Source organism: Vitis vinifera, chromosome 1 (assembly GCF_030704535.1).
Source record: "Vitis vinifera cultivar Pinot Noir 40024 chromosome 1, ASM3070453v1".
NCBI lineage: Eukaryota > Viridiplantae > Streptophyta > Magnoliopsida > Vitales > Vitaceae > Vitis > Vitis vinifera.
The window spans coordinates 25,356,680-25,384,264 of NC_081805.1; the positions used below are offsets into that span (position 1 = coordinate 25,356,680).

The following is a 27,585-nucleotide window of genomic DNA, read 5'->3' on the forward strand; positions in this document are numbered from 1 at the left end:
GGCCCAATTCTCAGCTCCCAATTTCAGCCCGCTTGCCTCCACTGTCATCACCCAGCCGGTTTCCTATTTCAGTTCCTGTAAATTGCAGTAGACTTGAATAACTGAATTCATCCTAAATTCTCCGCTCGAAAACCTCACTCCATCGTTGACATCCGTGAATCTGTGTTTTCCAATAAATGAGTGGAAATGGAAGAAGAAGTGCTCGAAGTAGAATCAAATCCTCCGCGGATGTCGATGAATTCGATCGTCGCCGGAACTCAAAACCTGACCGGGAAGTCCGAAAGGACAGAATCGGAGATCACAGCTTCATTAGAATTTTAAATGTTAATATCAAGGCTCTGCTTGGGTTTGTGGTTTTGGCTTTCTTCATTGTCTTGTTCCTAATTCTTCACTTAATGAAACCGGTTGAAGATGCTCAAAGACCTAGGGTTGTTACGCCATTTCCTGCCCCAAAGATCATGGATCTTCCTCAGGTAAAGTTGCTTTCGATTTTTCAATTTTTTTTTTCGATTTTTAAATTTTTTTTTGAGACTTGATGAATCGAGTATTGCAGTTCCAAGGCGAGCACAAGGAGAGCTTGTATTGGGGAACATATCGCCCTCAGGTTTATCTTGGAATTCGTGCCAGGTATCACTCCGCCTGCTTGTTTAATTCACAAAACGCCAATTTTGATTTTAGTTTAGTTATGTATATCTATTTTTCTTATCTTTGTTATTCTACAACAGTTCTGACATTTTGATGAAATTTTATGCCTCTGTTGAATCTTGAAAGTTATTATGGAAAAAGGATTTTGTTTATGAAAATTATTTGAATAAAGTTGGGGAATGAATGAAAAAAAAAATGCTGAGATTTGGTACACTTTTTATGTTTTAGTTTTTGTTTTCAAATTAATTTTTTATATTTTTTTAAACCATATTTAGTTACATTTTTGCTTTTGTATTTAAAATTTTTTGTCCATTTTTTTTTTTTTTTTGTTTTTAAAAACAAAAAATAGTAGTAACTTCCATACGAAATATAAACTATGACATTTTCTCAGCCAACTGAAAAGATGAATCCACCAATTCTCAACAGCATAAAATACCCAATAAGTCAATTATGGAAGAGGCTACCTATGGGGTGTTCCTTGGAAATGAAATAGATGTATGGTATTTTGCATTGCTTTTGACAACTTAAATCAATGATTGACAATGAGGTTATTAAACAAAATTGCAGTCATTTAACAAATGGTGATGAAAAACTAAGAACGTGTCATTCTAATAAAACATAATGTTGTATCCTATGCTAATATGAAGTCCACTAGTAATAACCATGAGTGTGATGGAATTAATTAGTATGAAGATGAAGTGACTCAAAATTGACATTAGAGCTTAAAGCTTTTATCACAACAAAAAACATGTCAGTTGTTTTGTTATGGTAAAAGAAGAAATAATAAATTTTTTAATTATTTTCTGGTTAAAAATCTATAATTATTTCTAAAAAGTTATTCCTTTTGAAGTCAAATTATTTGAAAGATAGCTTGAGTATGTAACTATTAATAGATGATAAAAAGTGGTTGGTGATATCTGCCCTCTGTCCAATAATTTCATTTACAACTGAAGAACAAGGAAGAAGGCACCCTATATATTTCTATGCTGAACTGGTGTGACATGTTGATTTCTATGTGTTTTTTTTTTTCTTCTTCACTTTGGTTGATCCTCATCTCTTATCAAGTCTGGGACAATTGGCAATTGTAACTGGCAGGACACCCCAATCTTTGGTTGCTGGTTTGATGTGGATTGGAGTAAAGGATGGAAGATATTTCATGCGACATGTCTGCCAAGATTCTGATGAGCTCAGCACGTATGGTTGGACACATCACAATGGAAGGGATTATGGACATCAGGTGCTGATTGACCATGGCATGACCTTGGCTACAAGTTTCTTGAAATCCAAGGAGGACGGCAGTGGCTATGGAGGAGACTGGACGGTTCGAATTGATGTGAAAAGTGAGAAGTAAATATCCTTACCTTCTGTTATAATGGAGTTTTATTTGTAGTTCTTTTATTAAAAACCTGTTCAGAGTGCACAAAAGTAACTCTTTGGAACTTTGTCTTGATGACATCTATAGATACCTTCTGACTTGTTTACCACAGGTATTGAGACAAGTGTTAGCAAAGCTAAATTTCTTCTTCTTTTTTTATTCCCAATTCATAGTTCCTTATTTGTGAATTTCCTTCCGAAAGGAATTTCTAACTTACATCTTTTGTGTAATATTCCTGGTTAATATAAGGAGAAAATGTGACTCTATGTAGTAGGTTAGTCATAAAAGGTTAGGCGTTGCTTCACAACTATTTTTTTCCTACAAAACATTTTTCCTTGATATTAGGGACTGATTATTAATGAACATGTTTTATACTACCTATTAGGTTATGTTAAGTAGTGTCCCAAATTCCTAATTAGTATAAATTCATTTTTTGTAAAGAATATTATATAGAATATTTTTAGGTTAATATATTATTGTAATATTAGACTTCCTTATAGAGTAAGGAAGGTTGTTGAAAATGTCTTTATAAATATTTTAGGTCATGAAGAGAAAAAGTTATGAGATGGAGATGAACCTGTAAAGACTATACAAGATAAATAGAGATGTGAGGAAGAATGAGAGGTACCTGGTAAAGCGAGAGGGCTCATAGTAGGGTAGGGATACGAAGAGTGGGGAAACATGGGATGTTTCGAGAACCCAATAGTTGTATCTGGTTATATCCTCTGTAATGTTTTGATTCTGTCCTCTGTAATATTCTCTATTGTATAGTGAAATAATTTTCTCTCATCTGTGGACGTAGGCATGGTTGGCCGAACTACGTTAAAACCTCGTGTACTGTTTGTGTTGATTATTTTATCTTTATGTTCTTTATTAATGATGATTGCATCAAAGCTTCCACCGTCACAACAAACTGGTATCACAACTATTAGGTTACCGAAACATCCCGTGTTTCTCCACTCTTCGTATCCCTACCCTATCACGAGCCCTCTTGCTCCACCAGATACTTCCCATACTTTCTCGCATCTCTATCCACCTCGTATAGTCTTTACAAGCTCATTTCTATCTCATAACTTTTTCTCTTCATGACCTAAAATATTTATAGAGATATTTCCAACAACCTTCCTTATTCTATAAGGAAGTCTAATATTACGATAATATATTAACCTAAAAATATTTTATATAATATTCTTTACAAAAAAGGAGAATCTATACTAATTAGGAATTTGGGACACTTCCTAACAGGTTATGCATTTGAATTGATATTATATATCCCTGCTGTGATGTTGTTTTAAAATGTGGGAAGCATGAGAGTAAGGATGTGAAACTATGTCATTTGGTTAAGTTTTTATTTTTGTATTAATTTTTTTCTGTGACTTGTTACGGATATACTTAAAAGTTGACAAGCAATTAACTGATACAGTGATTTTACTTTTAGAATTTTAGGTCCCACAAAGAGAACTTTGACTTGATAGTCAACACACATTTAGCAGATCTGGATTCTTGTGCACAGTAACAGACAAGTTTGCCCAAAAACAATAACAATAATGCATTAATTTGTTAATGAATTATTAATTTGACAAATGCAAGTAAGCATTTCATACTGCCTATCAAGAAATATAGCAAAATTATAGTTCCTTTTTTTTATATACATAGTAACAAGAATTTTTTTACTTCCAAGTTAATCTATAACACATATTTGTTCATATTAGGTCCAACTTCTATACTTGGTAGATCTTTGCAAATTGAAACCATAAGCCTTTAAAGCTGCTGTTCATGGGAATTTCCTTCAGTGTTGCCTCGGGGTTTAATTTCATGCCTTTACATTATGTATATAGTTAGGAGAACCAGTTCTGGGATCCAACTATGACAAATGGACCAGTTGGTGATTACCACTATACACTTCGCCTGTTGATAACTTACATATTTATTTTTTTAACTTTCTACAATCAATTTAATCATACATTTCTTTTTCATAGATTCAGTCTATATTTGTAGGAACACGTCACTTGCCAGAATCAGGTTGTGTTTATTAGCCAATTATTTGCACTTTATAAGATTGCTGTTTTCATGGCCTATTCACATGTCCAGGTGGAATGAGGAAATGTTGAGAAGTGCACACCTTTTTTTCTATTTGGCTGATGAAGATGGAAATGCTCTAAGTTTGAGTGGAGACATCTTGGACATTCGTGAGAATTCTCTTCTGGCATTGGGTTCAAGAATGGATGTCGGAGGTTGGCAGCTGCATTTAGAATCAGTGGTAATGTTTTGAAAGGAATGTCATGGTTTATTATTTTGTTACTTCCCCCACTGGATTTTTAGAGCTGGTGCTTCAGAGTGAGAATGTTTTAAATCATATCAAAGTATACATAGTGCACAGGAACTTGATGAGTACTGCTTATCATTTATGCAGTATGCCAGCCTTATCTAAGTTATCTTTGAAACTTAAGGAGCTCTCCAGTTATGTATGCAAGAGACATGAATTTTTGTAGGATTCTTAGCATTTTAATAGCTAACTTTTCCCTGTCGGCATCTGCTAAGATCCTAATAATTGAAAATTAAGCTCACTTTATAGGTCAGCCATTGTACATAGTTTAACCTCTTTTCATGGATTTCTGCAAAGATACTAATGATAACTTAAAGTTTCAATTTTTATTTTTGTGGAAATTGCATGGACTGGAATTTCTCTCTATTAATCAGCTAATCCTACTTGCTTATCCTATGTTGTGTTTTTTATTTAAAATTCAAGGTCGACTGCTTGCACACTACAATGTCAAGGCCTATTCATTATTTGGCCTGCTCCAACCTGTCCTTTGTAGTTTGACCATATATTATTCAATTGTATTTTCTCCTTATATCAGATGTTGGTCTGAATCTAGTTTCTCGGTTTTCTCTCTTGCAGGATGATTTGGAAGTCCATTATTCTGGTTTCAGGACACCTCACATTCACAATTTATCTGATCTTGTCCAGGAAAGTCTTGGAGAGCAAGTATGTAAGATTTAATGTTTATTTGTTGATCTTTTTCATAACTTTTTAATTATCACTGCATCTGCAAAAATTTTCATCTACATTTCAGTTTTCAATACCACATTTCTATCATGTGATTAAGAGACCTGTGCATCTCTCTCTCTCCCCCTCTCCTTCTCTCTCTCTCTCTCTCTCTCTCTCTCATCGCATGTGTATTTTACCAGGTAAGAAAGTTTGGTCGTCTGCAGCTCCCAGACACATCTGATAATTCTCCAAACATTTTAGTTTTTCAGGTATGCAGTCAAAGAGGCAGTAGATACTTAGTCTTGAAATATTTTCATCATCTTTTAAATTTAGGATTGTAGTTTTCATCTTTGGTTTTGACTTCTATTATGGCATTGTGGGATTTTTGCTCTTATACAGATTTCTGCTAAGGTTCCTTTCAAAATAGACATTCCTTTTCTATCTGGAACTGGTTTGAAAAGCTCAAGGGTAGAAGAACGTCTCAATAGCCTTACAGGTGTCTTCTGTGTCTGTTTTATCCAGACAATACTCTCTCTCTCACACACACACAAGCATTAGAAAACCATATTTATTGCAGCATTTCAGATCCTGGGCCCATTTAATCTCTCCCATTAGAATTTCCTTTTTATTGCAACATTTCAGATTCTAGGTCCATTAAATGTTATTGTTAGAGATTATTTTGTAATATTTTACCAATTATTTCCATGTCTTCCCAGTGTAGCAAACTTTTGTAAGGAATTTCCTTGTTTTTTCTTCACAACTTTTTCTTCTCAAATTCAACATTTTGGAAGTTCAAAATTTCTCTAGATTTCTGAATATATAGTAATGCTTACTCCTAGTGAAATTGATTCTAGAATGTCCTTTTATATTTAAATATGTTTACATTTATAAAGCCACCCATCAAAAAACAAATGTTTACATTTATAAAGCTATGGGCTTTTTCCTGAATCTATCATACATGAACTGAAGTTTTCCCCCTGTATAACCTTCTTGAGATTCACTTCATAATTATTAGGTACCTCCCTGACCAGAGAATTAATTGAGAAGCAAAATGAATTTGACAACAAATTTGAGAAATGCTTCAATCTTACCAGCAAGGTATTTGTCCTAGAAATTATGTTATCATTTGAAAATTCAATGCTTTGATGATGAACTGCAACATCATGCCTAGTATTTGATTGTCTTGCTGCCTGCAACATGTGGCTTTGTGTTAGTCATTTACATGACATGGCAGTGAGAAAACATATGGATTCCCTATTATGATCTGGTTTCTAGTTTGAATAATGCATTAGAATGATGACTGTGGTCATAAAGCTCTGATTCAAACTTGGTAATTACGTAATCCGGTCAAACAGTTTGAGTACTTCAAGCAACTGAGTAATCATTATGTCACATGTCTGGGACTTATGGAGATCAGCATTTTTCTTTTTGAGCAATGCCTTCCCCAGATCCTATCTGCTTACTTGGATGCAATTAATTTTTGTTGGACTTGACATTGAGTTTTTTTTACTTAAAATTGACTTGTGCAAACACTTCATTCCTTTTTTGTTCTCTAATTTTGGCTATTACAAAGCAGAACAACCTTTTTGGACAAGATTACCTTTGGCTTTAATATGATAAGTCAAACTGATAAATAGTAAAATAGCATGCTACTTTGGTGCTTGAAAAAATTCTAGAACATTATCCCAAAATTAAGATGATATGTACCTATACAGGCAATTAGGAATTGTTCTACTGACCATTAAACATCATTCTTCCTTGAAGTTGTACCCGAATCTTTCACATGAGATGGTAAGCATTCTACAATTCACATTTTGTGTTTTTCAGGTTGACTCTGAATCTTTGATTGTTGGTAAGGCTGCTATTGGAAATATGTTAGGTGGCATTGGCTATTTCTATGGCCAATCAAAAATTTCACTCCCAAAAAACAATAATGTAAGTTATTTAAATTTGTTTCTATGTTGCTGGCTTTCTCTTAAAGTTGCATATCACTTGTTTGACATGACTGTTATACATTAACATTTCAATCATATGTGCTTTACTTGTTTGACAATGTACTATTGATATGCTTATTTGTTTTACTACATGTTAAAAAGTATCTGCATGTAATGGAACTGATATTGTGCATCTTGAGTTATTAATCCATGCCTTGAGTTGCAGTGTTGCACATATGATATTGATTCTTAGTTGACTTTATAATTCCTCAAGCTTTCCACAAAAACTACCAATTAGTTGGGAGTGACATAATGAAGAATATGGCCCTAGGTAGATGTAAATGGTAACTTGTATGTATTACCATGTAGTTGAGATGTGTAACTTTGTAGTGGATTGTTGTTTTTCTTGTGATTACATTCTTCAAAAATAGCAGGCATAGCTTTTAGACAAGCAGTAAGCCAAATAGGTGGACTGTTAAACCAGGACTCTGGAGTGAAAATCTTAGAAGTCCATCTTGCCAGCTTGAATGTTACTTATTTTGCGATTCAAAAGGAAGAAAATTTTGAAAGCTAAAATTGCTGGTCTTTAATCTTATGCCCTTTAATTATGGTCTTTATGAAAGTTGAACCCATAGTTTTAAAAACCGGACTGGACCAGTTGGTCCGACCACCGGCCAGTGACGGTTCCGGTCCAGTCTGGAAAGAGGTTGAACCCGGAATTGAACTGATTGAACCGGCGGTCCGCCGCCCACTGTCTTCGACACGAAGCTGCCACTGGTCAGACGTCGCTCCCCCAACGGCACTCCGTGACAGCAAAATGCCCCCACCACACCCTCTTGCAGTGTTGTGAAGCCCTCCCCCGGCGACACCAGCTGTAAACCCTGTCCCCCTTGTGCGGCACTCGCTGTAACCCTCCCGACGGCACCAACTATAAATCCCTCCCTTCCCCACCCCGTGTGTTAAACCCCCCCCCCCCCCCCCCCCTCCTCCTATGTCAACTGCAGCCTACAACTGCAACTGCAACAACCACCCCTACCCCCAACCCCCCGCCCCCCTATGCTCCATGTGTTAGGAACTTAGGATTTATTTCAAAAAATAATTTATATATATATATATAAATTGCATAATTTTTTTTTCATTTTCAATATGTCTTCATACTTAAATAGTTAAATATCTTTTACCATTTTCAATATATTTTCATATTTAAATATTATATATATTTTGTTTAATAAATTTAAAATATTAATACTTTTATATAAAAATAAATAAATAATATTATTTATTGTTAATTATATATATTTTAAAATTATTTTTAATTTTAATAAAATATAAATTATATATTTATGTCGTTACTAGTTCGACCACGGTTCGACTATCGGTCCGACCAGTGAACCGTGAACCGGTAACTTTTCCGGTTCAATGTCCGGTCTGGTTCTAAAAACATTGGTTGAACCACATACCAACTAGATTATTACAAAGTGTTGCTTGTGATAGTTTGTTATGAATGAGGTTGTAAATGAAAGTTTATGGATGTGGAAGTCAAGAAGACCGAATTTGTAATCCTTGTCGAGCTCCTCTAGCTTGGAGGGATAAAAGTTCTGCCCTATGAATTTTCTATTTTTAAACTGAATCTTTATAACCTCACCTCCAAAGGTTATGCTATGAAACTTAGATTGACTTAATAGATTTCATCAAGTAGTGCTTGCAAAAACAAAAAGTGGAGATTTGCATTGAATAGATGGCATTTGAATCCTCAAATCAATGAAAATGGAACCATAATGTTGGCAGGCCGACTTTCGTCTCTGTTCGACCAGTCGGTCTCACAGTCAGGCAGGCTTATACCATTACGCTCACGAGCAGAATCTTAGCTTGAGCCTTGGAACCATAATGTTGGCATAGTGCCTTAATATGACATATATTTAGCTGTTGAAAGAGAGAGAGAAAGGAGAAAAACCTTAATTCTCATACATGTAATATCTACTTACAATTGAGAGATATATATATACAAGGCTAGGAGTCCTAACTACCATACATGTGACCTATATTAACAAGGAAAGATAATATACTATAAATACATTATATTCAACACTCCCCCTCAAGCTGGAGCATATACGTCATATGCACCAAGCTTGTTACAAATATATTTAATCCTAGGATCTCTGAGAGATTTAGTGAAGATGTCTGCTAGTTGATCATTTGAATTGACAAAACTTGTAGCAACACATCCTGATGCGATCTTCTCTCTAATGAAATGACAGTCAACTTCAATATGCTTGGTCCTTTCATGAAAGACTGGATTGGATGCAATATGTAATGCGGCCTGGTTATCACAGATGAGTTTCATCTGTTCATCCTTTCCAAATCTCAACTCCTGAAGAAGATGTCTCAACCATATGAGTTCACATGTTGCCAAAGCCATAGCTCGATACTCGGCTTCAGCGCTAGATCTGGCCACTACATCTTGTTTCTTACTCTTCCAAGATATTAGATTACCTCTAATAAAAACACAGTACCCTGAAGTGGAACGTCTATGTGTGGGTGAGCCAGCCCAATCTGCATCTGTGTAACCAACAACTTGAGTATGACCTCTGTTCTCGTACAATACACCTTGGCCTGGTGTACTTTTGATATATCGAAGAATACGGATTACGGCATCCCAATGGCTATCACATGGTGACTGTAGGAATTGACTAACAACACTCACAGGAAAAGAAATGTCTGGACGAGTAATGGTGAGATAGTTCAATTTACCTACGAGCCGTCGATATCTCCCGGGGTCTCCTAAAGGCTCCCCCTGTCCTGGTACAAGTTTGACATTCGGATCCATAGGTGTGTCTACCGGTTTACAGTCTAACATACCGGTTTCTTCCAGGATGTCTAAAGCATACTTCCTTTGGGAAAGGACCACACCAGAACTGGATTGAGCTATCTCAATTCCCAAGAAATACTTGAGTTTCCCCAAGTTTTTGGTCTGAAAGTGGGTAAAAAGATGTTGCTTTAGTTTCTGAATACCATCCTGATCACTGCCTGTAATGACGATGTCGTCCACATAAACAACCAGATAAATACACTGCCCCAAGGAGTTATGATGATAAAAAACTGAATGGTCTGCTGTACTGCGAAGCATGCCAAACTCTTGAACAACAGAACTAAAACGGCTAAATCATGCTCGAGGAGATTGTTTCAAGCCATATAGAGAACGGCGTAACCTGCACACTAAACCAGACTCCCCCTGAGCAACAAAACCAGGAGGTTGCTCCATATAAACTTCCTCGGCAAGATCACCATGAAGGAAGGCATTTTTAATATCCAACTGATAAAGAGGCCAAGAACAAATAGCAGCCATGGAGAGAAGCAAGCGGACAGAAGCAATCTTGGCAACAGGGGAGAATGTGTCACCATAATCAGAACCATAAACTTGAGTATAGCCTTTAGCAACTAAGCGGGCCTTAAGGCAATCAACCTGACCATCAGGACCAACCTTAACTGCATAGACCCAACGACAACCAACTGTAGATTTACCAGAGGGTAAAACAACAAGATCTCAAGTGCCATTAGAGTGCAGAGTAGCCATTTCATCCACCATTGCCTGTCGCCAGCCTGGATGGGAAAGAGCTTCATGGGTGCTCTTTGGAAGAGAAACAGAGGATATAGCAGAAACAAAAGCAGAATAGGGTGAAGATAATCGATGATAACTCAAAAAAATTGTAAATAGGATGAGGATTACGAGTAGAGCGAGTACCTTTCCGAACAGCAATGGGTAAGTCATTAGGAGAAGGCAGAGCCGGGGCCGGTGAAGCCGAAGGGATAGGAAGTGAGTCAGCAGGTGCCTCAGGAAAAGGGAGAGGAGCAACGACACGAGGGCGACGATGATAAACCTGAAGTGGTCGAGGGGGCATAGCATCAGGTGGGGAGACAATGGGAATGGGCAAGACTTCAGAAACAGGAAGAGACTCAGAAGTGGTGGAAAAGAATGGTGAGTCCTCAAAGAAGGTGACATCAGCGGAGATAAAGTATCGATGAGTCTCAAGGGAATAACAACGATAACCCTTCTGAAGTCTGGAATATCCCAAGAAGAGGCACTTCATGGCTTTGGCGGAAAGCTTGTCCTGTCCAGGAGTGAGAATATGAACAAAGCAAGTACAACCAAAGACACGAGGAGGAAGGAAATAAAGTGGTTGGTCAGGGAAAAGAAGGGAGTGAGGAATCTGATCGTGTAAGACAGAGGAGGGCATACGATTAATCAAATAACAAGCGGTAAGAACAGCGTCCCCCCAAAAGCGAAAAGGAACGTGACTATGGAGGAGGAGAGTACGAGCTGTCCCAACAAGATGTCGATTCTTGCGTTCAGCTACCCCATTTTGTTGAGGAGTATGAGCACAAGAAGACTGATGAAGAATCCCATGATGAGACATAAACGAAGTAAATTGGGCTGAAAAATATTCCCTAGCATTGTCACTGTGTAACACACGAATAGAAATATTGAACTGGGTTTGGATTTCAGTATAAAATTTCTGGAAAATAGAGAATAACTCAGCTCGATTTTTCATTAAAAATAACCAAGTACATCGAGAATAGTCATCAATGAAAGTGACAAAATACTGAAATCCTAAAGTAGACGCAGTCCGACAAGGACCCCAAACATCAGTGTGGACAAGCTCAAAAGGAGACTTTGCCCGATTATTCAAACGCTTTGGGAACGAGACACGAGTATGTTTCCCAAGCTGACATGACTCACACGGAAGCGACGACAAAGTGGAAAAACGAGGAACCATCTTCTGGAACTTGGAGAGACTAGGGTGGCCCAGACGATTGTGAATGAGGAGAGGAGCATCAGTGGAAATGCAAACTGCAGGAGATGAATCTGAGGTGAGGTGATAGAGGCCTTGAGACTCACGTCCTATGCCAATCGTTTTCCCCGTACTCCGGTCCTGCAAGGTCACAAATTTATCAGAAAAGGTAATAGAACAATTAAGAGTACGAGTGATTTTGCTTATGGAAATAAGATTAAAAGGACATTCAGGAGTATAAAGGACAGAAGTGAGAGGTAGAGAAGGCAGAGGAAGGGCCAAACCAATACCTTTAGCCACAGTTTGAGAACCATTAGTTAAGGTAACAGTAGGTAAATGAGGTAGTAGTAATAGAGGAGAAAAGATCTTTATTACCAGATAGGTGATCAGATGCTCCAGAATCTAGAATCCAGGGTCCAAGAGAAGATGTGTGGGTAAGGCAGGCAGAGGCATTACCAGGCTGGGCAACAGAGGCAATAGAAGCCTGAGATGTCTGAGATGCGGAGGAGCTCGGAGGCTAAGGCAGCGGAGAATCAGAGGACTGGGCCATATGGGCAGTGCGAGGAGGTCTTCCATGTAACTGATAGCAACGATCGCGAGTGTGGCCAAGTTTATTGCAATAGGTGCAATGAGGACGTTGGCCTCTACCTCGGGTACTACTGCGTCCTCCTCGAGAGGTAGTTTGAGAAACTAACACAGAAGAATCTGAAGCGCTATCAGATGGCAAAGTCTGAGTGGACGAGATACGGAGGAGGCGAGCAAACACATCATCCAAGGACGGAACTGATGAACTACCAAGAATCTGATCACGAATAGGCTCAAGATCCGGACGGAGGCCAATAAGAGTAAGGACCATGAAGAACTTGTCAAACTGTGTTTGTTGAGCCCCAACATCAGGAGTAAGAGGCATCACAGTCAAGAACTGCTCCTTAAGAGAGGCAATCTGACCAATATAAGTAGATAGATCCAAGTCCTGTTGGCTGAGATGGACAATAGCAGAAGCCACCTTATAAAGACGCTGGATATCATTCGTGTATAATCCTTTGGCCTGAGTCCAAAATCTAAAACAAGTTTTATAGGCCTGAAGATGAAGAAGAATCCGGGGATCAACCGATTGTCATAATACACTACATAACTGTGCATCTATCTTCCTCCACTGTACGCGGTCAACCTCAGGGATATCTGCCTCCTGGGTAACTAAGTGATCCTCATATCCTTGACCCATAAACCAAAGTTCAACAGAGGCAGACCAGGAAAGATAATTTTCACTGCCAACCAATTTCTTTGAGGTAATCATAGGAGATCCAGAGATAACAGAGGTAAAGATCTGATTTTTGGTGGTCATATTCACGTATTTGGATCGAAGAGAGCCCTAATACGGCTTCAGATTGCGGCGTGGCACCACCGAAAAAGGGAGACGGCCTCAGATCGCGACGTGGTACCACCAGAAAGGTAGAAGAACACTTCCCAAGGCACGTGCAGGGATTGGGGTGGAGAGAAAGTAGCCGGAACTTCGCCGGAAAGGCTGTTTGGAGGGCTGACGGAGACAAAAATCCCCAAAAGAGGTACGTGCAGGGCTCGGATGGGAGAACCAGGTAGGTAGGGATGCTGGTCGGTGGCAGGCGAGGCTGGAGGAGGAGGCGCGTCGCCGGAAAAGGCCTCACGCGCCCTCACGCGCCGGCGCGTGAGATGCAGCCGCCGGCCGGAAAATGGCGCGTGGCCGGCGCGTGGATCCTCTTTTGGTGCCGGTGCCTTCACAAAAGGTGGAGATCTCCTCCAGGTGCTCCTTTTGGTATGGTCGGTGTCGGAAAAATAGGTCGCCGGGAAATTTCGCCGGAAAATTTCGCCGGCGGTGCGTGGTTTCTAACGATGATCCGACTGACCGGAAAGTGTTGGGAGATGGGGAGGGTGACCGGAAAGAAACACAGTCACCAGAAGGTTTCCCGGAGTAGATGACACGGGAAACAGGAAAGAATTAGGTTTTCTTCCTTGGCTCTGATACCATGTTGAAAGAGAGAGAGAAAGGAGAAAAACCTTAATTCTCATACATGTAATATCTACTTACAATTAAGAGATATATATATACAAGGCTAGGAGTCCTAACTACCATACATGTGACCTATATTAACAAGGAAAGATGATATACTATAAATACATTATATTCAACATTAGCCAAATGCATGCAATGTTTATAGTCACGATATCAATCATTGACTTGGGAGGTCCTGAGGTGCATTGGTCTTGGCATCTTGGATCGGTATTGGTGATAAGCAAAATATGCTAGTTTAAAAGCTTAAAAAATTCTTAAAAAAAAATGAAAATATCAAAAATAAAATAAATATAATTAAATAGACTAAAAATTTAATAAAATAATATTTTATCATATGTGACATTGACATTGTTTAAATAATGATAAAAGTATTTATCAAATTGATTTATGATAATATTAGAATTTAAAACTCTTCTATTTAGTGTTCATTTGAATATACTTCTTTGTTTTATGTTTTTAAAAGTAAAAACTAGTAGTAACTTCTATATAAAATATAGTAACTCTTATATTAAAAGTATTAACATATCTTTTGTTCTTAAAACTTTTAAAAATTTTTAAATTTCTGGTAGTATAAATTTTTTAATACCACTTAAAAATTATTATCCTTTTAATATGAGACTCAAAGAATTATTGTGTTTTATAGTTATAGTTAATTCTATACAAAATGTAATCAAATCAAAATCTTATATAATCTTATTTCATTTAATTAGCCAAATTTCTTTACATTTATCATGATCCAATCCAATATCCATTACTTACATATTATCCAATCATTGAATGCCATTACAAATACTAATTTCCTAGTGAAGCATCATCCATTACTCATTTTTATATCTAAAACAAATTTTTAATAATTAATACAAAACAAATTGCAATGTTAGCTTGCTAAATAAAATTTATTTTTTATTTTAAAAAATAAACAATCAAAATAATTAAAATAAATTTTTTTTATAACAAATTTGTTTAAAAATAAGTATTAAGAAAATTTTAAAGTATATGTTCTAGTGTCCAATTGTTCTAAATAATGAATCAACTTCTTTTTTTTTCTTTTTCTTTTTTTTAGGCAAAGATAGAATAGATTAAAAGCACCAAACAAAAGGGTGTATAGAAGTATATACATTGTATATAAAAGTGTAAAAGGTCAAACAAAGCTTAAGGAATAAACAAAAACAACTCCCCCACCTCAATTTGAGCTTATCCAATCACATAGAGAAAGAGCTATCACTATGTACACGTTAATCCACACCAAAAAAAAAATATATATATATATATATATATATATATCTATCTCTGTGTGTGTGTGTGTGTGTGTGTGTGTCCGCTCAATAATTTAGTCCCCTTTTTCCATGTTTTCAAAAACTCTCCTATTTCTCTCTTTCCAGATGGTTCAAAATAAGCAGAAGTAACTTTTCAAGTTTTCTTCCTCTTCTTCCTGACAAAAGATCCATGCCAACTTAAAAGGGTCTCTCCTGTCATGGAGTGCATTACTCATTCTATCCCAAATAGAGGAAAAACCGAGTTGTCACAGCCTGACTACTTTCAATCCCATAAAAAAAACGACCCAACTGCCTTCAAACAATGAAGGAGGTTATCATGAACTATTTTTTCATCTCCTTTGTACTAATAGCATCTATTCAAGAATATTTATCTCCTCCTTTTAAGTTGGTCCAATGTCAATATTCTCTCCTATGTAGTTTCCTAGCGAAAAGCACCTTCATCGGGACACTAGGATCCCATACCATGCTTTCAGGGAACACCTCTAACTTTCAATGGAAAGGAGGACTTGCCACACCTTGTGTTCTGCCAAATCATCTTATCATCTATATTATTGCAAATTGACTATGCTTGTAATTTCATGAAAAAGGCCGTCACTTCGTCTAGTTCCCAATCATGGATTTGTCTTGTGAACCTCAAGTTCCAACACCCATCCTCCCCAATCTGCTCCCACATCTCAGTAATTCATGCATCTCTAGAGGTGGTTGTAGAGAATAATGTGGGAAAAGCCTCACCTAAGGGCTAATCCCCAAACCACCTATCCGTCCAAAACTTCTTCCCATTTCCCACCCTAAAGACCATTCTATTCTTAAAGTCTTCTCACCCATCTCACATAGCATTCCACACTCCCAGCCCATACCTTACCCTCACTCTAGAACATCATCCCACCTTTTCCTCCTTATACTTCCCCAAAGTTACTTGCTTCCAAAGGGAGTCACTCTTGCAGGAAAACTGCACAGCCACTTGCCAAGTGGAGCTTTGTTGAGGATGGGCAGTCTTCTAACACACAAGCTCCCACTTCTTTTATCCTTACAAATTAAAGACCAATTTACCAAATGTCGCTTGCTCTCAAGGGCCCCTTCCCCCAAAAGAAAGTCCCTCTAAATCTTTTCCAACTTCAAACTCACCTTCCTCAGAATAATGAAAAAGGACATGAAGTAAATTGGTAAGTTACAAAGAATACTCTTAATCACAACTGACCTTCCTCCCTTTGATAAGTGCTGTCTTTTCCACATAACAAGCTGTTTTTGAAGTCTCTCTTCTGTCACATCTCGTACCTGAGTTGAAGAATGAATCAACTTTCAAGAAATTAATTTCATTTTTATTTTTAAATATGCTCAAAATAAAACAATTATAAAAACAAAAATTTATATTATTTTTATTAATAAATATGTTGTTACAAAATTCAAATCAATTTCTTTTTTACTTATATTCATTTCCATTTTTTATCTCAATATTCATATCTTATTTTATTTCATATAAACCCACATAACTATTACCATTTCATAAAAACCCAATTACATTAAATATCCATTACCCACAACCCAAATTCTTATCAAATACCCATTAACCGTTTAAACTCAAATACTTATCAAATAACCATTGGACCATTACACATTACCCATTCTCTACCCAAAACACCCATTTCATCTCTATTTCATCCCTACACAAAAGAGTGAACACCACGAGGAATTAGCCATGGGTCTAGCTACAGCAGAGAGATGTAAGAGAGGATCCCAAACCATGTACACCACTCATCTCTCTCCTTCAAATCTTCTATATTTTCATTCTCTTCCTCTTCAAGTCTCCATCGCCCTTCTCTCCATGTCCCCGCCTTCATCACAATGCTCGATTTTGCATCGTCTCAGAGTCACCACCCCAATTGCCCCAAAATCACCAATTTATCTCAGAGGTTGCCTAGTTATTTTACTATTCACCAGAATATTGAACTCGATTCTTGGTATTGTAATGATGATGGACGAGGTGGTTACAACTCAATTGAGTTACTGTTCTCAGCTGAGATTTTGAAACTTGCACACATGCACATACCTGTGTACATACAGTTATACGTAAGTACTCGAGTCAATAGAACTCAACAAAGCCTTATCATCATATCATAATTGCTAAATTGATATGTAGTATTCATTTATTATTTTTGGTTTTTACTGGTGAAGGTGCTATCCTTTATACTTGTCATCAACTGCCATCAAATTTGGACATCTGACAAAGTCATACAGTGGGTCATTTTCTCTTGCAGTTTAAGAGTCATGATAATTTTATTTCATATTGGCCGGCTGAACTTTACACAGCTGTTCCAAGTCGATCCTTCTTTCCAAGGGGATTTTTATGGGATGAAGGTTTTCATCAGCTACTAATTTGGTTAGTTGATTATTATTGTTTGCATTTGCATTTTGTTTTTTCTCCCTCAAGTGCTGGTTATCAATTACCTACATCTTTAGGGAAATAGGTGTTCATTTTGCCACACATTGGAAATAAATCTTCCTTTGTTCCACTTAACATATTTCTGACTCTTGAACAGGCGTTGGGACATCCGCATTTGTTTGGATATAATTGGACATTGGTTAGATTTAATGAACATTGATGGATGGATACCAAGGGAGCAAATTTTGGGTGCCGAAGCTCTAAGGTGGTACCAAGCATCTTGTTATAGTATTTATGATAAATACAGAGGTTTGCATTCTGTGAGTAAATATCTTATTGTGTGTTTGCAGTAAGGTCCCAGAGGAATTTGTTCTTCAGCATCCAACTAATGGAAATCCCCCAACTTTATTTTTGGTTTTACATGGTAAGGTTTTTCTTCATTAAAATTTTTCTATTTCATTGGAGATTTTACTTGTCATCATTACATTTGGAGATTTTGCATGCATTTTATAATTCAAGGAAAAAAATATTCTAGCCAGTTGATGGAGATGCCAGTGTCAATGCAAATGTTGGGTAAGGTGTGGCCTATTAAATGGTTGCATATGGCATTTGACTCCCTTGATTGGGGAATGATTTGAAGCAAATTTCTGTGGAGCACAGCTTAGGTATTTTGTGTCATGTATTTGTTAAATACATTTGGGGAGTTCATAATATATTCAATAGAAACACTAGTAATTGAAATTACTTCACTAACTTCAAATACTTATGTTAAGTGAAGGAATTATAAATATGTGTGTGTAGGTATGCATGAATATTATGTATGTAAGCATGCATATATATCCGTGTGTCTCTGTTGTCTTAGGAATTTTGATTAGGAGTTGATTCAAGATGTATGATCTATGATCACATTCATAGGAGTCTGCAATCCAGTCAAGAGTTTGATAACCAGGCAATGGATTCAAGCATTCATCTAAATTTGTTATATTAAAATAATTTAGTTTTTTCAATACTGTAAATCGTAAAATTTCACTCTATTAGGCTATGGTGTTAGGACATAAATAATTTGGCTTAAGATTTGATTTTAGTTGCATGATCTGAATAGTAAGCTGTAGGACTTCAACCATTGTTAGATGTTAGAGGGGAAGAACAAACTTAATGGAAGAAACTAATTTGTCAATTTCCGTTTTAATTTAACAACCTGAATCAGAATATAACATTTAAAGAGGAGAAGGTATCTCTGCAAGTTCCAAAAGGGAGAAAGGAGATTTTCTGTGATCAGGTGGAAAACAAACAACTTAAGAAAGTACTTGCACGTAAAGGAAAATGATTACCCATAACCTTCCTCTCTTATCCGGTTGGTGGTGTGATAAACAAATCTTAATTTACTAAATTTCATGTCTATCTTTTGTTCATGTCCAGTTGTGCGCCACTTGAGGAGTTTAAGTTATGTACCATTTGAGTTTAAACTATGTGTTCTTTGGTTCATTTCTTTGCTACACATATTCATACATTATCTGGATGAAAATTCACTTTCATGCTGACATGATCTAAGTTTATTTCTTACAGATCTAGTTTCTAGCTTAAAAAGAAACAAGTTTACTTCCATGGAAAGCAATGAGATATCTTCCTTCCTAGAACGGGCATTTGTTCGTCTGGAAGCTTGGTTCCAATGGTTCAATACTACACAATCAGGTAATCTGTTTGTTTGTTTTTTTTTTTTACCTTTTTCTTTTTCTTTATTCTTTTTGTCAATGCATGTGATAGTTGTCAGTAATTTTTTGCTCTTGAGTAGATGGAGGAAGTAACAATGCTTCCCATGGAAGCATAAGATTCCTGTGATGGTAATAATACCATAATTGGGTCCAGCATTCAAACACTGTTCTGAAAATGTACAAACATGGTTACATGGAATGGCACCATGTCATATACTATGTTTACTAGTTGGAGATTTTTGGCATGGTTAGATGGATGTATAAGGGAATTTCTACTAGGGAAGGTAGCTTTTCAGTTTTGTGTATTTGTTTTATTAAATAGTTTTAAGGCTGTATCTTAACTTTCTTCTGTCCTATTGGCATACCAAACCTGGCAGAGTTGTTTGTTAGTTTGTTGTTATTGTTGGATTCATGTGATTGACTGGTATTTTCCCAGTCAAAAGTTTGGTAAGGAATAAGAAAATGTTGGTAGGAAGAAGAGGAAAAAAAGAAAGAAGTCAGGGCATCAACTTCAAAGGAGGGAATATCTTAGGGGTGCTGGAAATAATTTAAAGTTAATTTTTTTGAAACTTGATCTTTGATAATGGCTTAGTGCTTCTATGTTTTGAGTCTGTTTCAGGTCTGAAAATGAACTAGGAGAAGTGAGTTGTTGCTAGTTGGAATATCGGAAGGATTTGGAGGCTTTAGCCAATGAGTTGGGATGAAGAAGAGGAAGCCTTCCTTCAAAGTATTTAGGAATGTCTTTGGGTTATCAATTCAAATCATCAGTGTGGGATTCAGTTGAGGAAAGATTTATGAAGAGATTAGCTTCATGGAAACGTCAGTATCTATCTAAGGGAGGGAGGTTAATTTTATTGAAAAGCACCTTATTTCCAATCTTTTTTATTTTTATTTTTTGGGAGGCTAGCCTACCATCTATTTATTATCAGCTTTTACAATCCCTAGCAAGGTGAGGATCAAATTGGAAAGAATTTAAAGAAATCTTTTATTAGGTGGAGGTATACTTGAATAAAGGGTTTGGATTTTAAAAGGCTTGGAACTCTCATGAGGCATTACTAAGTGGTTTTGAAGATCTGCTTCCAAATGTAACAGGTACTGGAGAAAGGTAATAAATAATGGGGAAGTAAGGGAAAATGGAGAGCTGTTGGTGCCCTGGGGAAGATATGGATGCCTAAGGATGAGATTCTAATGTCAGGAATGGTCACAGAGTGAAATTTTGGCATGATCTTTAGTGCTGCAAGGATCCTTTAAAATATTAGTTCCCAGAGCTTTATAACATGGTGGTTCATAAGGATGCTCAGGTGGTATATTTCAGGGATGGGAATTGTTGGAATCCTGGTTTAGAAGGAAATTTTTAGATAGGGAGTTGTCAGCAATGGGCTCCTTGCTGCAACATTTAAGCCCTTTTTTTTTATTTAGAGGACTTGGAGTACAAACTGATATGGAAAATTGACAAAAAGGGATCTTTTTATACCATATCTTATTACTCCATCTCTAGTCTCTGATAATATCATCTCCTTTTGTGCTGAGCTAATTTGGAAATTCTGAAGTCACTCCTGAGGTCAGTATTTTTTGTGTGGATGGCTACTTGGGAAAAAAATTTGACGTTAGACCAACTCGTGAAAAGAGGTAGGATCTTGTTCAATAGGTGTTGCCTCTATAATGAAGATCAGGGATCTGCAGCACAGGCCCTTCTTCAAGTAAATGGACCACTGGCCTATGTGCTATAGTGTTCTCTATTTTCAGCATGGCTTAGGTGTTCCTCCCTCAGTTAAAAATATCCTTAGCTGGCACAGCTCATTTGTTGGAACCAAGCACAAGGCTGTTTGGGGGCTGATTCTATTGTGTATCTTTTGGGCAACATGAAAGAGCACAACAGGACAATGTTTGAAGGATTGGAAAGGTCTAGTATGGAGCTGAAATATATAGTTCTCAAGTCTTTATTTTTTTTTTTCAAGTTGGGATATAGGCCTTCATTTATTTCCCTTTTTGGACATTGTAGACAGTGTGAGGATTGGTTAAATTAGAAGTGTTGTTTGTAAAAAAATTATTTTTAGCGTTGCTTGTATTGCACTACCTCTTTTCTATAATAAAATATTTAACTTATAGATTGCTAAACTGTAGATAATTGCTGTAGTGATTCCAAATTTTGATAGCATTTAGTGGAAGTCTAAGATATGTTAAGATTTTAATTTGCTGAAAACCTAACATTCTGACTTCTAATCATCCTGAATCTCATCTTTAAAAATGGTGTTTTTTATTCACAGGAAATGAGATGAGTAGCTATTTTTGGCACGGAAGAGACAGCACCACAACTCGGGAACTAAATCCAAAGGTTCTACATTACAGCATTAAATACTCTTTCCCCCTTTTTCATGCTTTAACAGAGTGAAATGTTTTGTCATTGGCCTGGCCTGTAGCATAACTGAGCTATTAAATTAATACTGTCTGTAAACTTGATTAAGCAGCATAACTTGTCAGAATAAGAAGCATTGTGCATTAAGAAAAAAGTTCTGTTAGTCTATTTCTTCTTGACTCAACCTGGTGGAGCCCCTCCAAGCCTAAGTTATAGTATTGAAACTGCTGTAAGATGGGCCAACCTTGTGGAGTCTGAATTTATTCATGTCTGACCATTAAGACCTTCTTGCTTGAAAAATCATCCAGTGCTATCCTTTTGGGTTTTTTTTTTATTTTTATTTTTTTAATTCAAGTTCTCTGCTCATTGCCTTTCCCATCCCTGTTCTTGGCCTGTATGGAAATTGATTTTATTTAGGACAGTTTAAATTTGGGGCTGCTACTTGGATGGGTTGAATTTGGATGGAAACTACACAGATGAGTGCTCTCTGGACTGCAATACAAGTGTCCAACCAATCCAATCACAACCTTAACTGATCAACTTGAGCTTGGGTTGGGGTAGATTGTTTTGATTTTGGTTGCTACTTAGTAATTTTACTGTGTATTTTATATTTGTGAACTTCTGTGCTAATTGGAAAAATAATTGGAACTCAATGCAATCTCAACTGCTCAAGCACGCCTTATGACATGTTTTAGTCTGTACTCTTATGCTCTATATTTTATTTAATAAAAGACCAATTGCGAGGACTTGAAACATCTACAAGGTTAAAAATAAGGAATTGGTGTTTTTGTCGGTCTAAAATTATATAAAATATCATCGGTACAATGACAGACAAAGTTAAAAAAACATTTCAGGCTAGTTAAGATTAGGATTTCTTATCTTGACTTAATATTTAACAATGGATCAGCATTTTGTTTAACCCTCTTCTAAATAAGTGCTTTTTAGGGTCCCTATAGATGGCCTCATTTCTAATTTGATCTGTGATTGTGGTTCATATTATGATATCAACTCTTTAAATATGATGAGGAACCCAATAGCATGATTCAATTCCATATTTTATCCAAATACCCCCTAAGTTGACATAACTGTTAGTTAAGACATTGCACCTGCCCAACAACTTCATAAGTTTTGGCCTTTCCAAATCAGGAGCATTGGAATTGGAATCTGACAAATGTAATTTGCTGCATTGGTAGGAAATTTATTGTGACAAACTGATAAACCAAGCTGGATGAGGCAGTGATTTTAATTGTTTTGTGCTTTAGGTTTGAAACTGATTGACATGCTTGCATTTCATTAGCACTTGAGAAATTTCTGTTCAAATTTTATGTACATTGTTCTACTGATTTTGAAGTTTGCCAATCGACACCCCTCATTCATAGTAGTTGTACAGTTAGATATTGGAGGTTTTGCTTATAAAATAACAGGCATATATAATGAATGGGCCTTGGATTCTAAGATCAGTTGATAACTAAGTAGGATGTGGTTTGGGTGGGTTGAGGTTTCAATCCGTATGGTGAGTGAGATGTTCATAATTTTCATATTGGGTCACCAAAAAATAGGATGGGAAAATATTGGATTTTTGCCCCGCCCCCATTGACTTTTTTTCATTTTTTTAATATGATACAAACATCTAGCTAATAGTAAGGAAAAATAGTAGGAAGGATGAGCTATTCTTCCAACCAAGCTAAGTAGTATGAGTCCAAACACAACAACAAATCATGACTCATATAAAACCCAACAGAGGGACCATACAAGAGAATACATATTAGGAAGCATGAAATCCCCAACAAAGTCCCCCAAACAACAAAGCTTTGTACCTAGCCAATTGATCTGATATCTGTTTGGCCAATCTAGGAAACCAACTGAAGGAGCTGCCTGAATCCCTTGAAAGGTCTATAATCTTGTGAATCCAGGTCCAGTCTCTGGGGTCCTTTCTTGTCCTGAGATACTCAAAAGGGAATAATTTCCAAATCCCTTTTACTGGAAATTATCAAGCCTAAAGATATCACTTCTCATCAAACCTTCCGGCAACTGAGATCGCTGCTTCAATAGTTAAACATGAACTGACTGGCTTAGAGAGAAACCTTTAATCATGTTGTCATACCAATCTCTGAAGACCCGTTCAATCCATCATAATCAAGCGTATGAGAGAGCCTAGAAAAAGACCTTAAAGACTATGGAAGTGAGGTAGTGGACTACATTCTTTAAAGACTAGATTTCCATTTTTTTCTCAAAACCTTGGCATTCCTGTCCACCCAAATCACTCAAAGGATGCTTAGGATGGCAAGCATAGTGCTCGACCAAAGCACTTGTCCTGTTTACTTTTAACTTTTGAATATTTTTTACAAGTTGATCATTTTCTGAGCTACTTTACTGAGGTCTACTAGCTTTAGAATTGAGACATTTTAAGAGTATGAGACAAAGTTTGGGGAAACAGTTCAGTGTAATGATGCATTCAAAGAGTACAAAAGTAAAAGGAACAGGAAAAAAATTTGGTGCAAAGTCTGGAGGTAATCTAATTCCATCAACTGAACTGATCTTGGAAGCATGGTTTACTTTAAGGTATCCAGAATAGTAAGGTTTTGCTTCACTGTACTATGTTATCAATGTTATGTTAGGTTGGGTATAGAAAGATATTTTTTCCAGATAGAGATGGTTATGCTGTTGCATTGACATTGTTTCGAACATTCTTAGACACTGTCCTCTGGCTTGGACGATTACCCACGAGCATCACACCCTAGTGGAGAAGAGCACCATGTGGATCTTAGATGCTGGATGCTTCTTGCAGCTGAATGCATGCATTCCATCACAGAGTTATTCCGGAAGGAAAATGGACTGGAAAAGGTATAATACTGGAAAAAGACAGCTGATAAGTATCAGGAATTATCAGTGACCTACTATACTAATAGACAATTGAATGGTATGATGCAGGAGTATGGTTCAACTGCTAAGCTGCTCTCAGATTTTGACATTCTGAATCAGGTTTCTTCATGTTTCAATATCTTATTTAGCACTGTTGCTCATCTCTCTACATTTTAATTCTTCATTGTAGGTTGTGTAACACTTCAGCAATATGTAACAAGAAAAATATTTATTCACAACACTACTATTTCAACATGGTTCAAACTATTCTTTCTTTATTTCTTCTTTTCCTTTTCTTTTTCCAAAAATATATATAATATATATCAAGGAAGTATTTTTAGTAACTGGTTTTTTTATCTAGTGCTACATGGCCTCTGAGCCTGGCCACCTAAGCCTGGCATCTGGGGTGAAAGAAAAGTCATGTCAGAATTCCATTAGTACACTAAGCAGTTGTGCCAGTCACTTCTATCTTCTAGTTTCTTGTTTCTCATGTGTGCTTAATATTGTACCAGATGCACCTTGATAAGGCACATGGAGCTTATTTTGATTTTGGAAATCATACAGAGAAGGTATGCTTCTGATACATTTTTGTTCCTTTCAGGATATTGTAGTACATTTATTTTGTGGCGTACCAATATAAACTAAGCATACACTGTGGTCCACCATGTTCTGTGCAATAACTCCTCTGAGCTGATGTGCCTATGGTGTATCAATTCCAAAATGTTTCATCTTTCTACCTGCTTATTGATTCATTGTATATTAAAGAATTTTTAATTCCATTTTTCCTTTAATGTAGGCATATTAGGTTCAATTGTTGACCAAGTTACTTCCAAGAGTTAACTTTTGATTTGACCTGAATTTCTATTAACTGATGAGGATTGAAACAAAGCTTATGGATTTCAATGCTCTAGATATTGCTGATAAGCATAATGAATTGGCTCTAGGACTGCAAATCGGTAGTCTTTTTGGTACATTAAGGAGAGTGTAAGCTGCAGGGTTCACACACTACATGTCTTAATGTTTTAATATTAGATTTAAATGGATTCTTTGTGATTAAATAGCTTATTGCATTTTGCATGACTTTATGTAATCTTCAATTATCACACCTACAACAATTTATGCACACTACTGTGTATCATTAGTCCAGAAATAATATGAACTGATACCAATAAACTTGGTCATATTGTTGAACATAAGAACAATCAGAGACTTCTTATTCGTCTTATTTTCAAATTTCTAATCCCCCTTTTTTATAAGTAAAAGAATTGTACTAGCGCAAAGAGGGGTGCAATGAATGCAAAGAACAGGAGAGGTGAAGACTAGCAGTGGATAAGTATGGGTTGAAGAACCTAAAAGTGGGGACCGGCTATAAAGGAGGCATTGTATTGATGGAGAAGATTCCACAGGCTGAGATATAGAATATTTTGTTAACGCAAAGCCATAATGCTCTAATGATGATGTTTTTTCTGATATACTTTTAATAGGATTAGTTGTTATTATATAGTAGTGCTATTAATGAGAAGTTCATGTCTGCCAATTTGCTGAGGGGGAATATACACATGTGGTCGAGTAGCAGGAAGGTTATGTTGTCCTTTTCTGTAAATTAGAACTATGACCGTTATCAGTCTATGCAAGAAACTAAATCAATTTTTATATTTCCAGTAGTTGTACTAAGGTGCTAACTGATATTTTTTTTTTTTTTGTAATATATTTTCTCCGTTAAATTGTTAATTGTAGATTAATATCAACAACTATTATCAAATGAGTGTGGATTTGAGTGATGTTTTCTTCATATATTTTCGTATTTCCACACTAGCTTAGATTTTATTAAGTGAACATGCTGAGATTTGCTTTTTGCTTATGGAGTATTCTGCTATTAATACTTGATAATGTTTTCAATCATTTCAGGTTCGATTAAGTTGGAAAGAAGTGAGGGCAGGGAACAACTATCCTACTCGAGAACTCGTTAGAGAAACATTAGAGAAGCCAGAGTTGAGGCTGGTTCCACATATTGGTTATGTCAGCCTTTTTCCATTTATGGAGAAGATCATTCCACCCGTAAGTTGCATGGAGGATCTTATCATGAAAATAATGTTTTATTCGTTGTGCTTCTTTTTTTTATTTTTGAACTTCTGCAACATGGTGGTGGCAACTCTTATTCAATTCCCTTTTTTTTATTTATCTAGCTATTGTAGACCATTCATGTATCTTAATTCACATTCAGGAGTCATGGATCCTAGAAAAACAGCTTGACCTAATTTCAAACAGGAGCACCTTATGGACCGACTATGGACTCCGCTCCCTTTCTAAAACAAGGTGATTATTGCATATAACTAATTTCTGTTGCACAGCTATCATCTTTTGCTTTGCAATTCTAAATACATGTCACTTTACCATATCACAGCTCATTATACATGAAACGTAACACAGAGCATGACCCACCTTACTGGAGAGGTCCAATTTGGATGAACATGAATTACAGGATTCTTTCTGCACTCCACCATTATTCCCAAGGTAATATTTATCTGGAAAAACAGACAAAAACACACAAGAAACTCTCTTACTGAAATTTTCAAGCTTGAAGATTTGAATATCTCCATTTGCATTTACACTTTTTTTCCTGATGCTTGCGGGTGGTTTTGGTTGAATTCCTGCAGTTGATGGACCATACAGAGACAAGGCCAGAATCATCTACAATGACTTGAGGGGAAATTTGATTAGGTATTTAATTGTCCATATCTTCTGTCCATACAATGCTTACCTAAGCCTATCTGAACCATTGAGCTGACTCTTTGTTCATTTCCATTGCTACAGAAATGTGGTTCACAACTACTACCAGTCTGGTTATTTGTGGGAACAGTATGATCAAAAGAAGGGGAAGGGAAAAGGTGCACGGCCGTTTACTGGCTGGACATCCCTTGTGTTACTGATTATGGCAGAAACATATTGTGAGAGGTAGGGCATGTCATTTTTGTAACTTATCAAAAAATTGCAATGTCCAACATTAGTGGGAGTTCTGTACTACAATATTTAACAAAGTAACAACATTAATTTAGCTAGGAATGTACATTTTTCTCCCAATCCGGTGATGTGAGGCATCCGTATTTTCAAATTATGTATGCTGCTCGAGATTTTTGAAGAAATTAAATAAATAAATAAATATATATATATATAGATCAAGAGAGCTTCCTAGTTGATGCTTGTGACATTCT

At 36.5% G+C, this 27,585-nt stretch overlaps 1 protein-coding gene across 1 annotated transcript; it reads left to right on the forward strand.

Annotated features, from left to right (window-relative positions):
• Positions 1 to 27,553, forward strand: LOC100264375 (mannosyl-oligosaccharide glucosidase GCS1). The gene is made up of 22 exons (XM_002279580.4): positions 1 to 473; positions 554 to 627; positions 1,741 to 1,992; positions 4,112 to 4,280; positions 4,923 to 5,009; positions 5,213 to 5,281; positions 5,412 to 5,508; positions 6,028 to 6,110; positions 6,840 to 6,947; positions 17,319 to 17,440; positions 17,601 to 17,708; positions 17,794 to 17,867; positions 19,010 to 19,135; positions 21,423 to 21,490; positions 24,206 to 24,355; positions 24,443 to 24,493; positions 24,886 to 24,942; positions 26,282 to 26,431; positions 26,598 to 26,689; positions 26,778 to 26,887; positions 27,031 to 27,094; positions 27,188 to 27,553. The coding sequence occupies exons 1-22, from the start codon at positions 177 to 179 to the stop codon at positions 27,330 to 27,332; spliced, it is 2,553 nt and encodes an 850-aa protein (XP_002279616.1). The 5' UTR covers positions 1 to 176; the 3' UTR covers positions 27,333 to 27,553.
• The last annotated feature ends 32 nt before the right edge of the window (positions 27,554 to 27,585 follow it).

Coding starts and splice junctions, on each gene's coding strand:
- LOC100264375 (XM_002279580.4), top strand. CDS start 177: ATGAGTGGAAATGGAAGAAGAAGTGCTCGAAGTAGAATCAAATCCTCC. Junction 1,993..4,111: donor ATTGATGTGAAAAGTGAGAA/GTAAATATCCTT, acceptor TCACATGTCCAG/GTGGAATGAGGAAATGTTGA. Junction 5,509..6,027: donor ACGTCTCAATAGCCTTACAG/GTGTCTTCTGTG, acceptor CATAATTATTAG/GTACCTCCCTGACCAGAGAA.